General features: G+C 34.7%; 3 protein-coding genes across 6 annotated transcripts in view; 1 reads left to right on the forward strand and 2 right to left on the reverse strand.

Annotated features, from left to right (window-relative positions):
• The window catches only part of LOC143245225 (uncharacterized), a 418,752-nt gene that overhangs the window by 255,702 nt on the left and 141,876 nt on the right, over nt 1–21,174 (forward strand). The window lies entirely within an intron of this gene.
• Nucleotides 6,677–10,205, reverse strand: LOC143245216 (alpha-(1,3)-fucosyltransferase C-like). Of its 2 annotated transcripts, none has more exons than XM_076491313.1 (2): nt 9,745–10,189; nt 6,677–7,737 (listed from the first exon to the last, which is right to left on the reverse strand). In XM_076491313.1, exons 1-2 carry the CDS (start codon nt 9,855–9,857, stop codon nt 6,954–6,956), a joined length of 897 nt encoding a protein of 298 aa, XP_076347428.1. In that variant the 5' UTR covers nt 9,858–10,189; the 3' UTR covers nt 6,677–6,953. The 2 variants fall into 2 exon arrangements, 1 of the variants encoding a protein (XP_076347428.1); XR_013025504.1 differs by lacking the exon at nt 6,677–7,737 and adding an exon at nt 7,744–8,167 and having other exon boundaries at nt 9,745–10,205.
• Nucleotides 14,370–21,174, reverse strand: part of LOC143245228 (glycoprotein 3-alpha-L-fucosyltransferase A-like) — a 524,457-nt gene continuing 517,652 nt past the window's right edge. Inside the window, exon 2 of the transcript XR_013025507.1 lies at nt 14,370–16,122. The gene's annotated coding sequence lies outside the window, so the exon portion shown is untranslated. The remainder of the gene's footprint in view (nt 16,123–21,174) is intronic.

The following is a 21,174-nucleotide window of genomic DNA, read 5'->3' on the forward strand; positions in this document are numbered from 1 at the left end:
GTTTTTCTTTGATTTTTCACAGACATGCTGTCCTTCCTTTGTGGGGTGTGATTTTAAGCAGAACGTGGCCCGTGAATGGCATGGTCGGACTGTGAATTCGAGGTTGTATGGGTTGCGGTACATTGCTGCAAAGATGTTCTCTAGGTTTAGGGGTCCTGCTATAGCAGTGACTGTGAACATCCACTATAACAATTGTCAACAGGCGTTAGTAACTAACAACCCTATAGAGCTCTGGCATAGCCAGGTGGTTAGAGTGCTCGACTCGTAATCTGAGAGTGGTAGGTTCGAATCCCCGTCATATCAAACATGCTAGCTCTTTCAGCCGTGGGGGCATTATAAATGTGACGATCAATCCCACTATTTGTTGGTAAAAGAATAGCCTGAGAGCTGGCGGTGGGTGGTGATGACTAGCTGCCTTCCCTCTAGTCGTACACTGTTAAGCTAGGGACGCTAGCGCAGATAGCGCTCGTGTAGCTATGCGCATAATTCAAAACAAACCAAAACCAAGAAAAAAACCTCAATAGAACCGTTAGTTAAAAGTCCTATCCAAATCTCTCAGTTTTTTAGAAGGTTCGAAGCCTGGCATAGGTTGCTGTTAAAGGCATTTAACTAGTTACCTGCATGTTGAAAATTCATAACCTATCAGCACAAATGCTCACACATTCAGCTGTGGGAGTATCATAATGTCACTACAAATCCTGCTATTTGTTGTTGCAGAACAGCATAAAAGTTTATGGTTTGTGGTGCTGACAAGTTGCCCACCACAACGAAGATAAGGGAACAATGATACGAATAGGACTCGAGTAGCTTTTAGAGGTGATAAAAAAGAAACAACAATGTTGGATAAATAAAAATAGCAGAAAATCTTCTGAACAAAGAAAGAAATATTTCTAGTGCACAAAACAAAGCCAGCTTTGCACACGAAACTACTTGATCATGTGACCATTAAAGGCCCTGGTCCATTACCCAATTCAATGAAACGTAAAACACTTTTGAAATCCTGGACGTCACCAACTGAGCACAAAAAATATAATATTACCCAATATCATGTAGCTTAACAACTTTGTTTATTTCACTTACTTTGTCAAACGTTTGCAGACAAACGGTCGCAGAATTTTAAAAAGACTGTATCTTTAATAAACTGATCGTCATCCTGTTCACAAAAGGGTTAAATCGAGAAAATGGGAGATCCGATGTGTTCAGATATTCAGATATAGCTGTCTTTACACAAGAAGGTTAAACTAGGTGGACAAGAGACTAATTGTTGTTCAGGTATAGCCACATCTACACAACAGGGTTATGTCATAAGGATGAGAGACCTGTCGTGTTCAGGCATAGCCATATATACACAACAGGATTATATCATAAGAATGAGAGACCTGTCATTTTCAGGTTTAGCCATATCTACAAAACAGGTTTATATCATAAGGATGAGAGACCTGTCGTGTTCAGGCATAGCCATATCTACAAAACAGGGTTATATCATAAGGATGAGAGACCTGTCGTGTTCAGGTATAGCCATATCTACACAACAGGGTTATATCATGAGAATGAGAGACCTGTCGTGTTCAGGTATAGCCATATCTACACAACAGGGTTATATCATGAGAATGAGAAACCTGTCCTGTTCAGGTATAGCCATATCTACACAACAGGGTTATATCATGAGAATGAGAAACCTGTCCTGTTCAGGTATAGCCATATCTACACAACAGGGTTATATCATAAGAATGAGAAACCTGTCCTGTTCAGGTATAGCCATATCTACACAACAGGGTTATATCATAAGAATGAGAGACCTGTCGTGTTCAGGTATAGCCATATCTACACAACAGGGTTATATCATAAGAATGAGATACCTGTCGTGTTCAGGTATAGCCATATCTACACAACAGGGTTATATCATAAGAATGAGATACCTGTCGTGTTCAGGTATAGCTATATCTACACAACAGGGTTATATCATAAGGATGAGAAACTTATGGTGTTCAGGTATAGCAATATCTACACAACAGGGTTATATCATAAGGATGAGAGACCTGTTGTGCTCAGGTATAGCCATATCTACACATGAGGCTTAACTAGGATGATGAGAGACCCGTTGTGTTCAGATATAGCCATATCAAAACAGATATAACCATATTTATCTTAAACTACTGAAAAGGCGGGACAATAAACAGCATCTATTCCTACAAAAAGTTTTTCAACTCGATTAACTAGATTGTCTTTTTTTGTTCCATACGTTGGCTACTGATGGAAATATGGAGGGTTGACAGCGAAACTACTCCTCAAAACTTGGACTATTTTATCATATGATCAGAAGGTGAACTAATAACTAGATTTTTTGTGTGTGCCCTATGAATCTTTGTTTCTCAGAAGATATAACTTCAGTGACGTCTCTCGCTGCTGTCATTGATTTACTATTATAAATCTATTTTAATAATGATGTATATTTAAGTTAAATTTATATTTATATATGCACGTAACTTGTAGTGTTAAACCTGCACTGCGAGATTCCTGCCTATTTACTAAAGTTCTAGAAGATTCGCAGGTCTAATAATCAACAATATGTGTGTGCAGTAAACACTGGTGTTTCGTCAGTATTGTTGTGCATGCGTAAATTTCTGGCAACTTTCTCCACGCCTATAAATGTAACCAACGCGATGCGCCAAGAGACAGTATATATTATTGGTTCGCTCTAATTGGTATGCTACAAACCTGGAAAACTATAAGTGTGATTAATATTTATTAATAGGGAACTTCAAATATTTGACAAGTCGCGGCAAACATGCTCTCCCTCCCAGCAGTGGGGGCGTTTTGATGTGACGGTCAATCCCAATTTTTGTTGGTAAAAGAGTAGCCCAAGTGTTGGCGGTGGGTGGTGATGACTAGCTGCCTTACTATTAGTCTTACACTACTAAATTAGGGACGGCTCGGTGTAGTGGGCGAACAACCTACTCACTTTAATACCTGTTCATGAAATCGCAAGTGATTGCGGCCCTTTGTTCCTTGATGGAATCGCGTGGTAGATGAATGAATGAATTAGTATTTTTACGGAGACATTACAGAACTTTAGTTGCGAAAACTCGGCGCGTGAACAGCGAATAAAGAAGAAGACAGAGCTATTTAGCTCCCTGTTAAATTAATTGTATCTATATCAACTCAGAATAAACTCCATAAGACAACAAGAAAGAAATCTCAACCTTGTTTGTAAGAGTTTGTACATGGATTATTATTTGTGATAACCGTTCCTGTAAATTGTATTGTTGTTTGTATATTGAAATACATTTGTATTAAAAAGAAACTATGTGTATCCATATTGTTGGCAAATACCATTAATTGTAATTGTTTGACTAATACATCTAAACTATTGTTTAACTCAGTTTCAGGTTATTTGAAATAATAATACACAAAACTGATTAAGCCTGTTTTTTTCTCTGCGAGTACACGTGTATTTTTATTATTAATTCAAATCAACAAGTTGCTTTATGTGTATACTTCTCAGCTGCTAAGTATCACAACACAAATTATATTAAAACATGACTCTGAACACCATATCTTGGTAAGTTTTATAACCAAAAAAAAAGTTTCTTCTCTAATGATATAGTTGTACGCATAAGTTGAAGTCTTACGTTCATTTTCATTAATTATTCCAAAGATTGTATCTTATAGGATATTATACACGAACATATTAGTTTTGCCTATGTTTTGAATATCACAAAAAGAGATTTTCTTGTTATTTGGAAAATATTGTTACATTTTTCTCACAACACAAAGCCTTACTGATATCGGTGTTTTTAAAATATTGTTACATTTTTCTCACAACACAAAGCCTTACTGCTATCGGTGTTTTTAAAATATTGTTACATTTTTCTCACAACACAAAGCCTTACTGATATCGGTGTGTTTTAAAATATTGTTACATTTTTCTCACAACACAAAGCCTTACTGATATCGGTGTTTTTAAAATATTGTTACATTTTTCTCACAACACAAAGCCTTACTGATATCGGTGTTTTTAAAATATTGTTACATTTTTCTCACAACACAAAGCCTTACTGATATCGGTGTTTTTAAAATATTGTTACATTTTTCTCACAACACAAAGCCTTACTGATATCGGTGTTTTAAAATATTGTTACATTTTTCTCACAACACAAAGCCTTACTGATATCGGTGTTTTTAAAATATTGTTACATTTTTCTCACAACACAAAGCCTTACTGCTATCGGTGTTTTTAAAATATTGTTACATTTTTCTCACAACACAAAGCCTTACTGATATCGGTGTTTTTAAAATATTGTTACATTTTTCTCACAACACAAAGCCTTACTGATATCGGTGTTTTAAAATATTGTTACATTTTTCTCACAACACAAAGCCTTACTGATATCGGTGTTTTAAAATATTGTTACATTTTTCTCACAACACAAAGCCTTACTGATATCGGTGTTTTAAAATATTGTTACATTTTTTCTCACAACACAAAGCCTTACTGATATCGGTGTTTTAAAATATTGTTACATTTTTCTCACAACACAAAGCCTTACTGATATCGGTGTTTTAAAATATTGTTACATTTTTCTCACAACACAAAGCCTTACTGATATCGGTGTTTTTAAAATATTGTTACATTTTTCTCACAACACAAAGCCTTACTGATATCGGTGTTTTTAAAATATTGTTACATTTTTCTCACAACACAAAGCCTTACTGATATCGGTGTTTTAAAATATTGTTACATTTTTCTCACAACACAAAGCCTTACTGATATCGGTGTTTTAAAATATTGTTACATTTTTCTCACAACACAAAGCCTTACTGATATCGGTGTTTTAAAATATTGTTACATTTTTCTCACAACACAAAGCCTTACTGATATCGGTGTTTTAAAATATTGTTACATTTTTCTCACAACACAAAGCCTTACTGATATCGGTGTTTTAAAATATTGTTACATTTTCTCACAACACAAAGCCTTACTGATATCGGTGTTTTAAAATATTGTTACATTTTTCTCACAACACAAAGCCTTACTGATATCGGTGTTTTAAAATATTGTTACATTTTTCTCACAACACAAAGCCTTACTGATATCGGTGTTTTTAAAATATTGTTACATTTTTCTCACAACACAAAGCCTTACTGATATCGGTGTTTTAAAATATTGTTACATTTTTCTCACAACACAAAGCCTTACTGATATCGGTGTTTTTAAAATATTGTTACATTTTTCTCACAACACAAAGCCTTACTGATATCGGTGTTTTAAAATATTGTTACATTTTTCTCACAACACAAAGCCTTACTGATATCGGTGTTTTTAAAATATTGTTACATTTTTCTCACAACACAAAGCCTTACTGATATCGGTGTTTTAAAATATTGTTACATTTTTCTCACAACACAAAGCCTTACTGATATCGGTGTTTTAAAATATTGTTACATTTTTCTCACAACACAAAGCCTTACTGATATCGGTGTTTTTAAAATATTGTTACATTTTTCTCACAACACAAAGCCTTACTGATATCGGTGTTTTTAAAATATTGTTACATTTTTCTCACAACACAAAGCCTTACTGATATCGGTGTTTTTAAAATATTGTTACATTTTTCTCACAACACAAAGCCTTACTGATATCGGTGTTTTAAAATATTGTTACATTTTTTCTCACAACACAAAGCCTTACTGATATCGGTGTTTTAAAATATTGTTACATTTTTCTCACAACACAAAGCCTTACTGATATCGGTGTTTTAAAATATTGTTACATTTTTCTCACAACACAAAGCCTTACTGATATCGGTGTTTTAAAATATTGTTACATTTTTCTCACAACACAAAGCCTTACTGATATCGGTGTTTTTAAAATATTGTTACATTTTTCTCACAACACAAAGCCTTACTGATATCGGTGTTTTAAAATATTGTTACATTTTTCTCACAACACAAAGCCTTACTGATATCGGTGTTTTAAAATATTGTTACATTTTTCTCACAACACAAAGCCTTACTGATATCGGTGTTTTTAAAATATTGTTACATTTTTCTCACAACACAAAGCCTTACTGATATCGGTGTTTTTAAAATATTGTTACATTTTTCTCACAACACAAAGCCTTACTGATATCGGTGTTTTTAAAATATTGTTACATTTTTCTCACAACACAAAGCCTTACTGATATCGATGCTTCTTTTCTCATTATCGATTACAATTAAAAGTTTTGTGTTTGGTAGTGTAAATTTTACTTCAAAATATCTCTGAGGCAAAATTACAAGCGTAAATAAGGTGAGAATACTCGACTAGATTGTCAAAATTAGAGGTGTAATTAAAGTGGGAATACTAAAATAAAACTGTCATAATTACAGTTGTACATAAAGTGGAATACTAAAATAAAACTGTCAAAATTAGAGGTGTAAATAAAGTGGAAATACTAAAATAAAACTGTCAAAATTAGAGGTGTAAATAAAGAGGGAATACTAAAATAAAATTACAAAATTAGAGGTGTAAATAAAGTGGAAATACTAAAATAAAACTGTCAAAGTTAGAGGTATAAATAAAGTGACAGTGTTAAAACTTGATTATTTGCCGAACACTCTTTCTATTTTCTTTATCAACGAGAATACGTCATAATTTAACGAACAAGTGTTTAAGTAACGTATTGTAAAACAACTGTATTATAAATGTTTTACTTGAATACTTCTGATACAGTTTGATATTTTATTGTTGTTATTAACTTGGTTACCATTTAAATCGCGTTTAAAACAACTGTATGTTTTCTTAATTCTATAAAGTCTATATTTAAATAATTAAACTTAAAATCATTTCCACAAAATAAAAATGTAATCTCTTGTTTCAATCTCCATGATGTTTGAAACGTCTAGTTATTTAAACTACGGTTCTTTCTAATGCTTTATCTAAACGGAATAGACATTTTACACACTTTGTATCATACAAACTTATTGTCTGAATTCCATTTTTTACTCTGAGCCTCTTTTATGAACCATTCGTACAGATTATATTTAACAGAAACGGAATTGTCCACGTGTAGTTTCTCACAGAGATCACACATCCAACGTTGGTGGTAGACTTTGTACTTTCTCTTCCACTGAAAATATTTATTGTAAAGAACACTGTTAGAACCAACCAATTTCATGTGCTCGGCCAGTTTTCTTGGATCTGGATAATCCATAGCGTTAATGAAAGATCCTGGAGGAGCGAAACTGCTGTAGTTCGCTCCACCGAGAGTCACGGGCACAATATCGAAGTTCAACACATTGAAAAACTTTTCCGTTACGTAGTCCTTACATATCGAATTCTCAAATGCTAAATAAAACTTGTATTTTTTTAAAATCTTTTCGTAACATTTCGCTGCCTGCGTTGGAAGACAAACTTTGTCTCCACATTTTCCATAAATGTCCACAGATATAAAAGATTTCAATTTTTGGACATACTTCTCTCTCTTGCTCGGTGTGTGGCAGTTGCTCACAATCCAAACAATATCCTTCACTTTTTTTTCAAGGAAGTTGTTGTCTAGTGTCTCATCTGATGCCATTTCTTCAAAGATGTGCCCATAACGTACTGGTATGTCCGAATCTTCGCGATAAGTCATTGTCCAGTTAAACAGCCCATCGATTTTATTCCAAGGCATTTTGATAAGTCTAGGAGCTTCTATTCCATAAAGAATCCATCTTTGGTGCAACCCTCTGTCCTTCGGCAGCTTAACATTCGACCTAAAGTTTGGAACATGAAACAGGATAGCATCAACTGATGTAAGCAGTTTTCGATCTGCGGTAACAGAACATTGGTATTGGCAGCTGTAACGAGAGAATGTTTCGTTTCCAGGCAGGAAAAATAATAGTCGTCAATAAACTGTGTTCCAAAAAACTTCGTCCAAAGTAAAATAGTTACTGTGGCTTGTGATTGGACGAAACTGGGAACAAGGAAATGTTAATAAAACGAGGTTGTCTTAGAGCAGAGACATTAACAGCTGCGACTGGACAAGAAAAATATGTTTTACCGAAGTAATTGAATTGTTCCTTCTGGAACACGTTCTTTCCATTATAAAAACACCAAAATATTCCAAGACAAACTGTGAGGTAGAGAACAAATACTATATTTTTCATTCATGATAAGGGTAAAGACAGGGATATTTCCTCAACCCTGTAAATAATTTGACACTGTTAATAACAGAGACATTGGTTCTGAACATTTTCTATGTAAAGAACAAATCAGTTACTCTTGACTACTCTTAATAATTACAAATGTTTAACGAAGAAAAAGACTATTTTTAACCAACAATAATGATAAATTTCCAATCTCCCCAACAACTGAAATCTAAGACTTTAAAGAATTTTAAAAAACCATATTACCCAGTTAATTATATATTAGAAACTATATTACCCAGTTTATTAACAGCAAATCGCCCCGGAATAGTAAGTATAGGGTCCAGCATTTCACAGATGTCTTTGACCAATTTATCAGAGTAGTCAAAAATAATGAAAGAGAAACGTAACTGACGGTAAACGATGTTTGTTTATTTGTTTTTTGAATTTCGCACAAAGCTCCTCGAGGGCTATCTATGATATCCGACCCTAATTTAGCAGTGTAAGACTAGAGGGAAGGCAGCTTGTCATCACCCACCGCCAACTTTTGGTCTATTATTTTACCCACGAATAGCGGGATTAACCGTTACATTATAACGTCCCCACGGCTGAAAGGGCGAGCTTGTTTGGTTCGACGGCGATTCGAATCCGTGACCTTCAGATTACGAGTCGAGTGTATTAACCAACTAGCCATGCCGGAGCCCTGTAATACAAAATATTTTAATTGGGTCTTATTAACATTGCTTACGATTCGAATAATATTTGTAACGTCAGAAAGAGGTGTTTTTGGGAACTTTAAAACGTTTTCATACCATATGTTCCTGTGGCTTTACAAAGACTGAGTGTAAGTGGCGTAGCGAACTTATCAATACGTTCTTAAAATTAATATTTCAAACACACGTCTCTTTAGTGCATAAGACTTCAAAAATTGAGCTAATTAGTAAAAGACTGTATTATAAGGGAAATGTAGAAGCACTTTAGCATTAAGACGAATTTTAGAAATAATATTCATCTTATAACAAGTGAACGGTACCTGTTTTTTATATTCACTAACATTTAAATATGAATCGTTTTCACATTATCTATAATACCTTACTAAAAACGGCCCGACATGGCCAGGTGGGTTAAGGAGTTCGACTTGTAATCCGAGGGTCGCGGGTTCAAATCCCCGTCGCACCAAAATATGCTCGCCCTTTCAGCTGTGGAAGCGTTATAGTAGACGGTCAATCCTACTATTCGTTGGTAAAAGAGTGGACCAAGAGTTGGGGGTGGGTGGTGGTGAGTATCTGCCTCCTCTCTGGACTTACACTGCTAAATTAGGGACAGCTAGCGCAGATAGTCCTTGAGGAGCTTTCCGCGAAATTCCAGAATAAGCAAACCTCATTAAACAATTTACTCCTTTATAAAGCTATTGAAGGAACTTTATTTTTATCGAATCGTGTTGTTTTTATTGAAAGTGCTAGAACTGTGTTGTCCGTGGGTAATTTTAATATACCATTAGTTAATAGCATATGATGTCATTCCTGTATATCTTATTTTTTGTTAATATTATAAAACAACTTAATGTTTTTGTCGTCATTAAATTCTTCAAAAGTTTTAAAATTGTAATAAAATACATATAATATAGTTTCCTACCAATTTGGAAATGGAACTCTGTATTTGTGGCTGCCGTCAGTTCTCTCCATTATCCGAATGTAAATCCAGTCAAGCTGTTCCCATATATCTTGTTTCAACTTCAGGTCTCGCATACGTTTATACCAGTTCGCAACATTACGACGTCATGCGTGCTTTAGGACCAATCATTAAACGGAGAGCTCAACAAGCTAAAATATTGAACTTAGTTGAATATTTCTAACGTTTTCTCTGTGTTATATATCTTTTTCACCACACTAGAAAATGTGTTACATTATTAAGGTCCTCATTAAACAACGACATTAAATATTACCTACTAATTACGAAACTATTCTATTAGAAAACACACAGACGAAAACACTTCCATCGAAATCAAAAACAGATCTGTCGAGTCCAAGGCCAAGCGTGTTTAGTGGTGTCACACGTAATCTGAGGGTCGCGCGTTCGCATCGCAATCACGCAATCGCAAGCTTGATTTAATTTCGTTCTATAAAGTGCGTTTACACAAAGATATACACTTACTTTATCATAGATGTGTGTTACATGACTCATTAAGTGTCTTTTATTCATTGTATCACTATAACGGTAGATTGGTTACAAACGGAGTACACGGATACCTGTTATGTGCTTTGTTAAGATAAAATGTGTTCTTTTCTACAATAGAGTTTTATTTTTTTATCACAGTGTTCCATTCTTTTCATTGTTCTATTAAAATTTTTGGTGTATTTTGATCTAAAAATTACAGCTAATTATCACTTCTTTTATATTTTTTAACACATTTTACACGTGTTATAATTTTTTAGCAAGGTATCTTGCAGTGTTTTCTCGTGTGTTTTTTTCCATATGCTAATGAAATCTATGTTTCATTTACTGTATCACTATAATGGTAGGTTGGTAACAAACATACCTGATGACGTGTATTCCTTTCTACAAGTTTTCTTTTTATCACAAGTGTTCCATTGTTTTCTTTGTTTTATTAATGTTTTTCGTGTAATTTGATTTAAATACTTACCGCTAACCATTACTTCTTTTATATTTTCTAAATCATTTTATACCTTATGTTGTAATTTTTAACAAGGTGGTATCTTGCAGTGTTTTCTCTCCATATGTTAATTATTTAACTAGTGTTTTATTTCATGTATTTACGTTTATACCCCTCTTTGAGGTAGGATGATAAAGAGAATAAAAAAGTTAGTATAACTTTGATAGGCGAACTTTGGAAACGTGTATTGTGATATGTAACATTACTTCTTACGTGAAATAACTCTGTACAATACATCACTGTATACTTACGAATTTAACACAGAAAAACATTCATGAGAATATACACCCACAGCGGCCTGTTTTGGCCAGATGGTTAGGGTACTCGAATGGTAACCGAAGAGTTGCGGGTTCGAATCCCCGTCACACCAAACATGCTCTCCTCTTCAGTGGTGGTCTAAGCAGAACGATTACACAATGCGACGGACGAGTTAATTCGTTCTCAATACTGTGTTCTCAATGTGCTTTTAATGACATGTATTTGACCTACTTACAAATTGTTTCACTTTCGATCCAAAATGGCGTCACAAAAAAAGTTACAACATAAAGAAGCATTAGAGTTGTATTTTGAACTTGGTTCAGAGTTGCCGTAGCAGCTGAAATACTTGGCAGTTAATAGGTTACCGATGGCTGATATAAACTAGAAAACTTCGCTCAACCAACATTATAATTGCTGTGATAACTCTCAGAAATGTAATTGTATTTTAACCACATTTTCTTACACCTAGATTGGTAAGAAACATATGGTATAGATCAGTTTGCACCCACACCCCGCTAGTATAGGGGTATGTCTGCGGATTTTCGACGCTAAAATCAGGGGTTCGGTTCCCCTCAATGGGCTCAGTAAATAGTCCAATGTGGCTTTGCTTTAAGAAAAACACACACGCACAGATCGGTTTGTTCGTTTCTCCCCCTAGCGTCACAACGATTAACATGATTTCTATTACGCTGCAGTTTTGGGTTAGTTTCCAGCACAAATAGTTCAATATTCAGCCTCAGACAGATAAAAATTTGCTTTAGTCTTTCCAGATCTTTAGAAGTATATTAGTTATTACTAAACAAAGTCTAACGTCATATTTTTATGGTCTTGCGAGAATAGAATTTATTCGAGTGTAATACAAAATATTTGTTTATTTTATTTGTTAACTAAGTCATTACAGAACATACGAAAGAAATTTTAATATAAGTAAACAAAATATAGATTTTATTTTTAAAAAGGTGAAGTAAAAATCTGATTAATAACAAAAAGAAGGAAAACTGTATATTTTGTTTTTTAGTTTCACACAAAGCTACTAGAGGGCTCTCTACGCTAGCCGTCCCTAATGTAGCAGTGTAAGACTAAGAGGGAAGGCAGCTAGTCACAACCACCCACCGTCACCTCTTGGGCTACTCTTTTACAAACGAAGAGTGGGATGGACCGTTACATTATAACGTCCCAACGGATGAAAGGGCGAACATGTTTGGTGTGACGGGAATTCGAACTCGTGACCCTCATGTTACGAGTCGAGTACCTTAACCACCTAGCCATGCCGGGGCCTGTATAGTTGGAAAAAATCGTAAAGTTAATACTCGGAAACACGAATTTCTATTAACTTATTATTTACGTGATTTGTGACAATACTCGATTGAGTTGAATGGTCTTGATTTAATGAAAAATATTAAAAATGGTAATATTCTGATTGTTTCGATACTTGGAAAATAATTGCAGTCAGAAACACTAATTTCAATTATTTGACTACTTTCATGACGTAATTGGTGTGATTGATGCTTGTAGCTTATTGGTTACTCGAGTTAATCTCCATGTTCTACTCTAGAAACCAAATGAACATTTGATGAAATAATCTTTCCAGCAAAAGTGTGCAACTTACCGAAAAGTCAGTTGCTTTTAAAACGAAAATATGGTTAATATAAAAACAAGTATTAGTAAGTGACGCTCTTAGTTAGAGTTTAATTAAATCGAGTGACATTGATATGAGTGGAGTAATCTGACGTTTATGAAAGACTGAGATCAGTTTACACTTTGATGGTTCAAGTGTGTGTGTACACATCAGAAAATGATAAAAACCTAAATGTTTGGTAAGTTGAAAATTATATCTTGGCAAGATGGTGTGTGTGTTTTTTTCTCATAGCAAAACCACACCGGGTTATCTGATGAGCCCCCCGAGGGGAATTGAAACTATGATTTTAACCTTTTAAATCCGTTACCGCTGTACCAGAGGGGGTATGGTAAAATAAAGATCCATTGAAATCACCGACTAGACACTTGCACCATCTTGATAAACTGAATATTTAATATCGTACAAACCTTTTGTTTATTTGTTTGTTTGTGTGTTTGTAATGAAGTACAGAACTACACAATAGGTTATCTGTTCTCCCCCCCATCACAGGTATCGAAACTCGGGTTATATCGTTGTAAGTTTACAGACATAACGCTGTGCTACTACGGGGGACTTATTTGTTTGCAGCCACATAAATGCATAACCAGCTGTAACTATTCTACCCATCGTAGGCACCGAAACCTAAATTATAGCGTTTTAAACTTTGATAATTACCCCTGAACAACTATGGGACTAAAAAAACTTCAATGAATTCAAGTTACAGCTTCTGAAAGCCATTTTGTTAGCATTTTCCCAAGAAATTAATATAAGATTTTCGTTACTGAGTGATTACCATGTTTTTTGTTAATCTATCTATTAATAACACTATAACGACCTTCCAACGAACTAGCAACGTGTAAAACTGTGTTATTAATTATCTTTTTTGTGCTCACACATAACCTTCATTGGAAACATTTATAATTATTGCATTGCGTACATGTTTTATTAACTGAAATATCTAACGTTTCTAGTTCATTTAAATGTTATCACTCATTGTTGAAATGTTTTATAAGTTCAGTAGAATCAAAGAAAGATTTATTGTTACGTGGTTTATTTTAGCAGTTTCAAATATTGTAGTATAAGCATTTTAAACCCTATTGTTTAATTATATGCCATTAAAAATAATTTTATTTCTTTGCTACAAACTAACTGAAAAGTCTTTGAGTGATAGTTTACCTACTTGTATGGTTCCTTAGTGTTAAACACCACAACTCGAATTATTTGAGTGTATTACATTTTATAAAGTTTTCACCTTGGAACATTATGATGAGTAATATAAAAATCAAAGCCTGGTTAATTGTTTAATATATATTTGTTGTGAAATTATTATTAAACCTTTAGATGTCGCTGCCAGTCTGGCCGCTGATTTTTTGTTTAATTCCTCAAGTGATTTTGAAGTTAACACATAATATCAAAGAACACGCAAAACCAAATATTATCCAGAAATGCCTAGCGCCATCTCTTTTCCACAATTGCACTGTCGAATATGAAATAAAGTTGAATTTTCACACATCAATGTTTTATTTAGTTCCGACTAAACTGGACACGAAAGTTTTTTTTTCCCACGTTAATCTTGAAAACATAAGCTGTGATGTCTTGGATCAACTTCATTCGTGACAGTAACATATTAAGCAGTGTAAAACAATGTTACTTAAATAAAACGTAACCACAACGTGTCTCGATTGCTTGAGAGCCAATACACTACAACAATAACACAGTGAAACGTTCTTTATTAGATTTTATAGTTTATAGTGAAATAAACAGGTGTAAGAGTGATTAACGTTTTACGTTATAAGTCTTATTAACCACTATAAATAACGTTATTATAAAATTATTTGAAATACATCATGTTACTAACATCTTATAAGTTATTATTAATAAAATAAACCTCCTTATCCCATACTTTTAAAGAAGGTTATTAACCAGTAATTTTCTGTTCGGAATACATAAACAACTGACATAAACGTTGCCTTAAACTAACCAATCAGATGTTTAAACTTTTCAGTGTTTTATAACAGTTTCTATAATTTTTTTATTACCATCTTTTGATGTTTATAATGAGAGAATTTATTGCGCTTTGTGAAGAAAACGTCACAAAGATTGGCCAGTTGACAAAGTTTTTATATAGAGGTCGCTAATTTCTTCCAAATGTTCAACACTTCACGGCGAAAGACAAGAAAGCGTCGAAAGTGTTGAGCATTACAGATGACTGCAGGTCTGAACCTGCAACAGCTGACCCTTATATTAAGGTACGACTAGTTCAAAGCAACATTATAAAAGCTGTGATAATAAATGTAGTTTCAGAAATTACGTCAAATATTTTAAATTAACCTTGTTGAAAACACTTTTAAAGATATTCTGCAACTATAATACACGTAGTAATAATTCTTTCACTCTCTACTCAGTAGTGTAGAACTTTATTAAAAATTTAAGATTTCCTTTGATTTATCGACATTAACCTAATTTCAGTAATATTGTGTTTTCATTGATGACGCTTATTTCTCATAATTTTCCTCCTGTCAATATTTTCGGCAGTAATCACGCAAGTTTCGTTAAGTTGGAAAGCTTTGTATCAAAATTTTGGTTCGTACTGAATAGAACAAAACAAATAACCTTGGAAGTTTTGATATAGAAAGATACAAAGCAATTTGAAAGGAAAATAAATTCAAAGTATTTTCTCTGAATGCTGTAAAATGCGAACTTGTAAAGGTATAGAAGCGCCATCTACTTGCATTATATGTATATTCATAATTGTTTTGATAAGTTCTGACTTGAACCAAAATTACGTGTTTGTGTGTTTTCTTATAGCATAGCTAGAAAGGGCTATTTGTTGAGTCCAGCGAGGTAAATCGAAACCCTAATTTTAGTGTTATAAATGCGTAGACTTATGGCTGTACCAACGGGAACCTAAGCATAAATTCTTGTACACATTAAACTACTGTAATATTATATCAGTACAGAGCAGCTATATTATTGATAATCATAAGCATCGGTATTTACCAGACTATTCAGTGACGTTAAAGCTCGAGTGAAAGTAAAACCAGGCCCAAATGAAAGATGTTAGCAAGCATAATCTATTTCATTACATGTTTCAATCAAAATACAACGTGCAATATTTTATCACTGTGCTTCAACAAACTATTAAAATTGAAAGCAGTTTCTAACACGAAGCAGTTTATTTTATACAGCGCCCTCTCGTGAGCTGTTTAAAACCTATATCCTAGCCAATTATATATGTATCGAAAAATACTAATTTAGAACATTTTTATAACATGAAAACTATAAGATTGTACTTGGAGAATTCAAAGATTCTGCTGTACTTGTTCTTTTGTCTCTCTCTTTTGATCATTTCTATCTAGAGCATCCGTTCTGACACTTGCCGGAGTTTTCTTTCTTAGAAGTAAGATCTTTCAAACTCAGCCCCGAATTATTCATCTGAAGATCTTCTATTTCTGACATCGAACTAAGGAAAAGTTGGAAGAAGATTAACACGTTAGTTTCCAAGTTTTGAAGTATCTTAGGTTTTTCAACTTGTTTTCTGGTAATTAAAAAGGTGAACCTTTAATTAACAGCGCCATTTTGACTTATGTAATTTTCCATTTTTAATGGTTTGATGTTGTTGTTGTTTTTTTGAATTTCGCACACAGCTACTCGAGGGCTATCTGTGTTAGCCGTCCCTAATTTAGTAGTGTAAGACTAGAGGGAAGGCAGCTAGTCATAACAGCCCACCGCCAACTCTTGGGCTACTCTTTTACCAATGAATAATTGAACTGACCGTCACATTGTAAGGTCCCTACAGCTGGAAGGGCAATCATGTTTGGTGCGACGGGGATTCGAACCTGCGACTCTCGGATTACGAGACGAATTCGTTAACCATGTGGCCTTATTAAGTTTCGTTCCATGATCAATAAACACCATGAAAAGTGCAGTGGTTCGTGTTTTATTTCTATTTCAGCCCCCCTCCCCCCAGTGAAAGGTTAGGAACTCACAAATCTTATCTCCTGGGTTCGAATCTCCGCGGTGGACAGAGCAAATGACCAAAGTGAATTTAGAAGAAACAAACAATTTATATTGAAAAAAAAAATCTAATAATTTCTTAATTTTCTTTTTATTAGATATTATTTTATTTGCGGTGTAATGTAGAAAAATATAATAAACACATTAGTTAAATGAAATAGCCACTTTCTCCTGCTCTCCACAGTTAAAGTTTAATTAGGTGAACGAAAGTAACAAAGATTTCGATTAGACAAAAAGACGTTTGGCACTTTTTTTAGGTCTAATTTCTTAAACCAGACACGTGGTTGGACACGTGATTTGACTCGAAATCACGATAGCCAGCAATAACGAATTAACTTGTAAATGAAATTAGAACGACGTTACAATGAAACATGTTTGAAATGTTCTTGATGTGGTTGAGAATACGTTGGTTTATGTGTAGTAATTAAGCTAAACCGTCTGTGTGTGGTGGTAAACAACGGATCTCATCCCTTGGTTAACGATTGAGGTACCAACAATTGCGGTGATACATTGTAATAAAGTTCAAAGTTACCAAGAGAAAGAAGAATTAGATGTGGTAAACAGCAATTCCATTGAAGATAAATCAGGTGATAGTTCAGTTTATAATGTACCTTGTGACAATGAGTTCAATAACAATAAGCCAATGAGTCTTTTCGTAACCTGTAAGACATATTTATTAATTATTTCAACTGGATGTGTCGTGTATCAAAACGTGATTTCTATTCAATTGAAAGAATGGTAGATTGCACTCCTTTTGTTCTGCTCTACTTTCGAAAGTTTGCTTAATTTTGGTTCGAAACGATTCCAGTGATAAGTGGCGTCAAGCGGAACCTACCTACACACACACCCTAGTGATAAGACACAGAACTAGCAAGTAATTGAAGTGAAATACGAAAGAAGCTGCCCAGAATAGTATTCGGTGAAAAGTAAAACAGTTATTCTAGGTGCATCACTGAAGTATGTCGAAATGATAATGTTGAACATTGGACGAGAAACTCCATCTACTGGAAGGCGAAAGATTAATTGTCTGAAGATGGAAAACAATCACGAGTTGGATATATATGTCTTTCCAAAGGAAACGAGGTTTTAATCATTTAATCATTTGTGCAGGCAAAGCCAAGTGGAATTAAAGTGGATCACTTCGGTTTGATATGTACCTGTTATCCGAAGAACACAAAACTGGATTGGAAAAGTTCGACCAGTGCTCACGTTCCTGTCTGTTTAGGCCCGGAAACTTTCTTCTGGTTGAATGTACAAGCAAAATGTGATTCATATGTTTAAGAAAGGCGTCGTAGATGATCGCAAGAAAATGGGTCCATGTCGGAGGAGTTTGTTTGTTTTGGAATTTCGCACAAAGCTACTCGAGGGCTATCAGTGCTAGCCGTCCATAATTTAGCAGTGTAAGACTAGAGGGAAGGCAGCTAGTCACCACTACCCACCACCAACTCTTGGGCTACTCTTTTTACAACGAAAAGTGGGATTGATCGTAACTTTATAACGCCCCCACGGCTGGGAGGGCGAGCATGTTTGGCACGATTCTGTTGCGCACCCGCGACTCTCAGATTACGAAGCGCACACCTAAACGCGCTAGGCCATGCCAGGCCATGTCGGATGAGAAAAACATAATTTGAAGATATCTGAATCGATTTGTCATACCACTTTTATCTTATTTAATTCATTTTATGTAACAACTAGGACATACATGATTATATCATTTCATATAACAGATCGAAAGGTTTTAAAACATTGACATGTTTCTAATGCAATTATAAATGTCGCTTTTCTTCAGAACATTTCAGGAAATAGTACATTTTGTTCTTTTCATTCAGAGCCATGCAGTAATTAATTTGTTAAGGATTTCAAATCATTCAGATAAGAGTCCTCAAGCAGGAGATTCGACGAATACTGAGTTATACACAGTGTGTCTGTTCATTTCACGGATTTCCTATCTCGTAAGGATGAAAGAGTCGAAACACACAAGTCGCACAAGAACAATATTTATTCTAAAATAAGAACTGAAATACAACAACCAAAACACAGTAACATCCAAAACACAACAACAACCAAAACACAATAACAACTAAAGCAATAAACCCTAAAACCAAGAGTAAACATGTCATGGCTGTGTTAGTCTAAAAACAAAGATAAAGTGAGCTCTCACTTTGCCAGTCCAATTGTTTTTTTTTAATTTCTTGCAAAGCTACACGAGGGCTATCTGCGCTAGCCGTTCCTAATTTACCAGTATAAGACAAGAGGGTAGGCAGCTAGTCATTACCATCCAACGCCAACACTAACAAATAGTGAGATTGACCATCATATTATAACATTCCCATGACTGAAAAGGCGAGCGTGTTTGGTGTTACGTGGATTCGAAACTGCGACCCTCAAATAACGAGTCTAATGCCCTAACCGCCTGGTCATGTCGGACCACAAGTTTTGAATCACTAAGTTATAGAACTGAAGCCTTTTATTAACAAAGAGAAAAAGTGTGGGATTTTAATGCTGTTTCTATGTCATTTAGTATAAAACCTTGTAATACTAACATTTATCATTTTATAATTACAGTTTCCCGACACAAAAGTCCAGCAGTTTCACGTGAGAACTCAAAATAACTAAATTTAGGCATCGCTTTGTGTATTTTCTTATGAAATTTCTAAAAAAAACAGGCTTACAAAATTATTGTTATCTTATTAAAATAAGGAAGACCATAAAGTCTGGTAGCTTTAAAATGTTATTCTTAAAGTTCTTAACTCGTATTTACTCTCTTCACAACTGTTTTGGTTTATATTTATATTGTTGGTTTTGGCCTCTTACAACATTCGGTGTAAATAAATCATGAGGTGAAATTATTCATTGTAAGAATACGTAGGAGAAAAATAAAGTGATTAGATGGAGTAATTGTGATACTGGTATTTTTTCTTTACTTCACGTGTGTGTGTGTGTGTATTTTCTTATAACAAAGCCACATCGGGCTATCTGTTGAGTACACTTACTTTACGTGTTATGTAAACTGCTAGTGACCTTCTGATACTCTTATCTACTTTACGTATACTTTATATAATGATCGATATACACCGTAAATCTGAAGGTTTAGAGCTTTGAGAATAGTAGCGGCTGCCCGTTGTGCAACTAGGCGTTGAAAGTTGGCAAGTTTTACAATAATGTTTTTCTTTGATTGTTCACAAGCATGCTGTCCTTCCTTTGTGGGGTGTGATTTTAAGCAGAACGTGGCCCGTGAATGACATGGTCGGACTGTGAATTCGAGGGTGTATGGGTTGCGATACATTTGCTGCAAAGATGTTCTCTAGGTTTAGGGGTCCTGCTATAGCAGAGACTGTGAAAATCCATTATAACAATTGTTAACGGGCGTTAGTAACTAACAACCCGATAGAGCTCTGGCATAGCCAGGTGGTTAGAGTGCTCTACTCGTAATCTGAGAATGGTAGGTTCGAATCCCCGTCATATCAAACATGCTAGCCCTTTCAGCCGTTGGGGCGTTATACGAACAATGGTACGAATAGGACTCGAGTAGCTTTTAGAGGTGTTCAAAAAAGAAACAACAATGTTGGATAAATAAAAATAGTAGAAAAGTTTCTGAACAAAGAAAAAAATATTTGTAGTGCACAAAACAATGGGAACTTTAGCCAGCTTTGCACACGAAACTACTTGATCATGTGACCATTAAAGGCCCTGGTCCATTACCCAATTAAATGAAACGTAAAACACTTTTGAAATCCTGGACGTCACCAACTGAGCACAAAAAATATAATATTACCCAATATCATGTAGCTTAACAACTTTGTTTATTTCACTCACTTTGTCAAACGTTTGCAGACAAACGGTCGCAGAATTTTAAAAAGACTGTATCTTTAATAAACTGATCGTCATCCTGTTCACAAAAGGGTTAACTCGAGAAAATGGGAGATCCGATGTGTTCAGATATAGCTGTCTTTACACAAGAAGGTTAAACTAGGTGGACAAGAGACTAATTGTTGTTCAGGTATAGCCACATCTACACAACAGAGTTATGTCATAAGGATGAGAGACCTGTCGTGTTCAGGCATAGCCATATATACACAACAGGATTATATCATAAGAATGAGAGACCTGTCGTGTTCAGGTATAGCCATATCTACACAACAGGGTTATATCATAAGGATGAGAAACTTGTCGTGTTCAGGTATAGCAATATCTACGGAACAGGGTTATATCATAAGGATGAGAGACCTGTTGTGCTCTGGTATAGCCATATCTACACATGAGGCTTAACTAGGATGATGAGAGATCCGTTGTGTTCAGATATAGCCATATCAAAACAGATATAACCATATTTATCTTAAACTACTGAAAAGGCGGGACAATAAACAGCATCTATTCCTACAAAAGGTTTTTCAACTCGATTAACTAGATTGTCTTTCTTTGTTCCATACGTTGGCTACTGATGGAAATATGGAGGGTTGACAGCGAAACTACTCCTCAAAACTTGGACTATTTTATC

This window comes from Tachypleus tridentatus, chromosome 2 (assembly GCF_004210375.1).
Source record: "Tachypleus tridentatus isolate NWPU-2018 chromosome 2, ASM421037v1, whole genome shotgun sequence".
Taxonomy (NCBI): domain Eukaryota; kingdom Metazoa; phylum Arthropoda; class Merostomata; order Xiphosura; family Limulidae; genus Tachypleus; species Tachypleus tridentatus.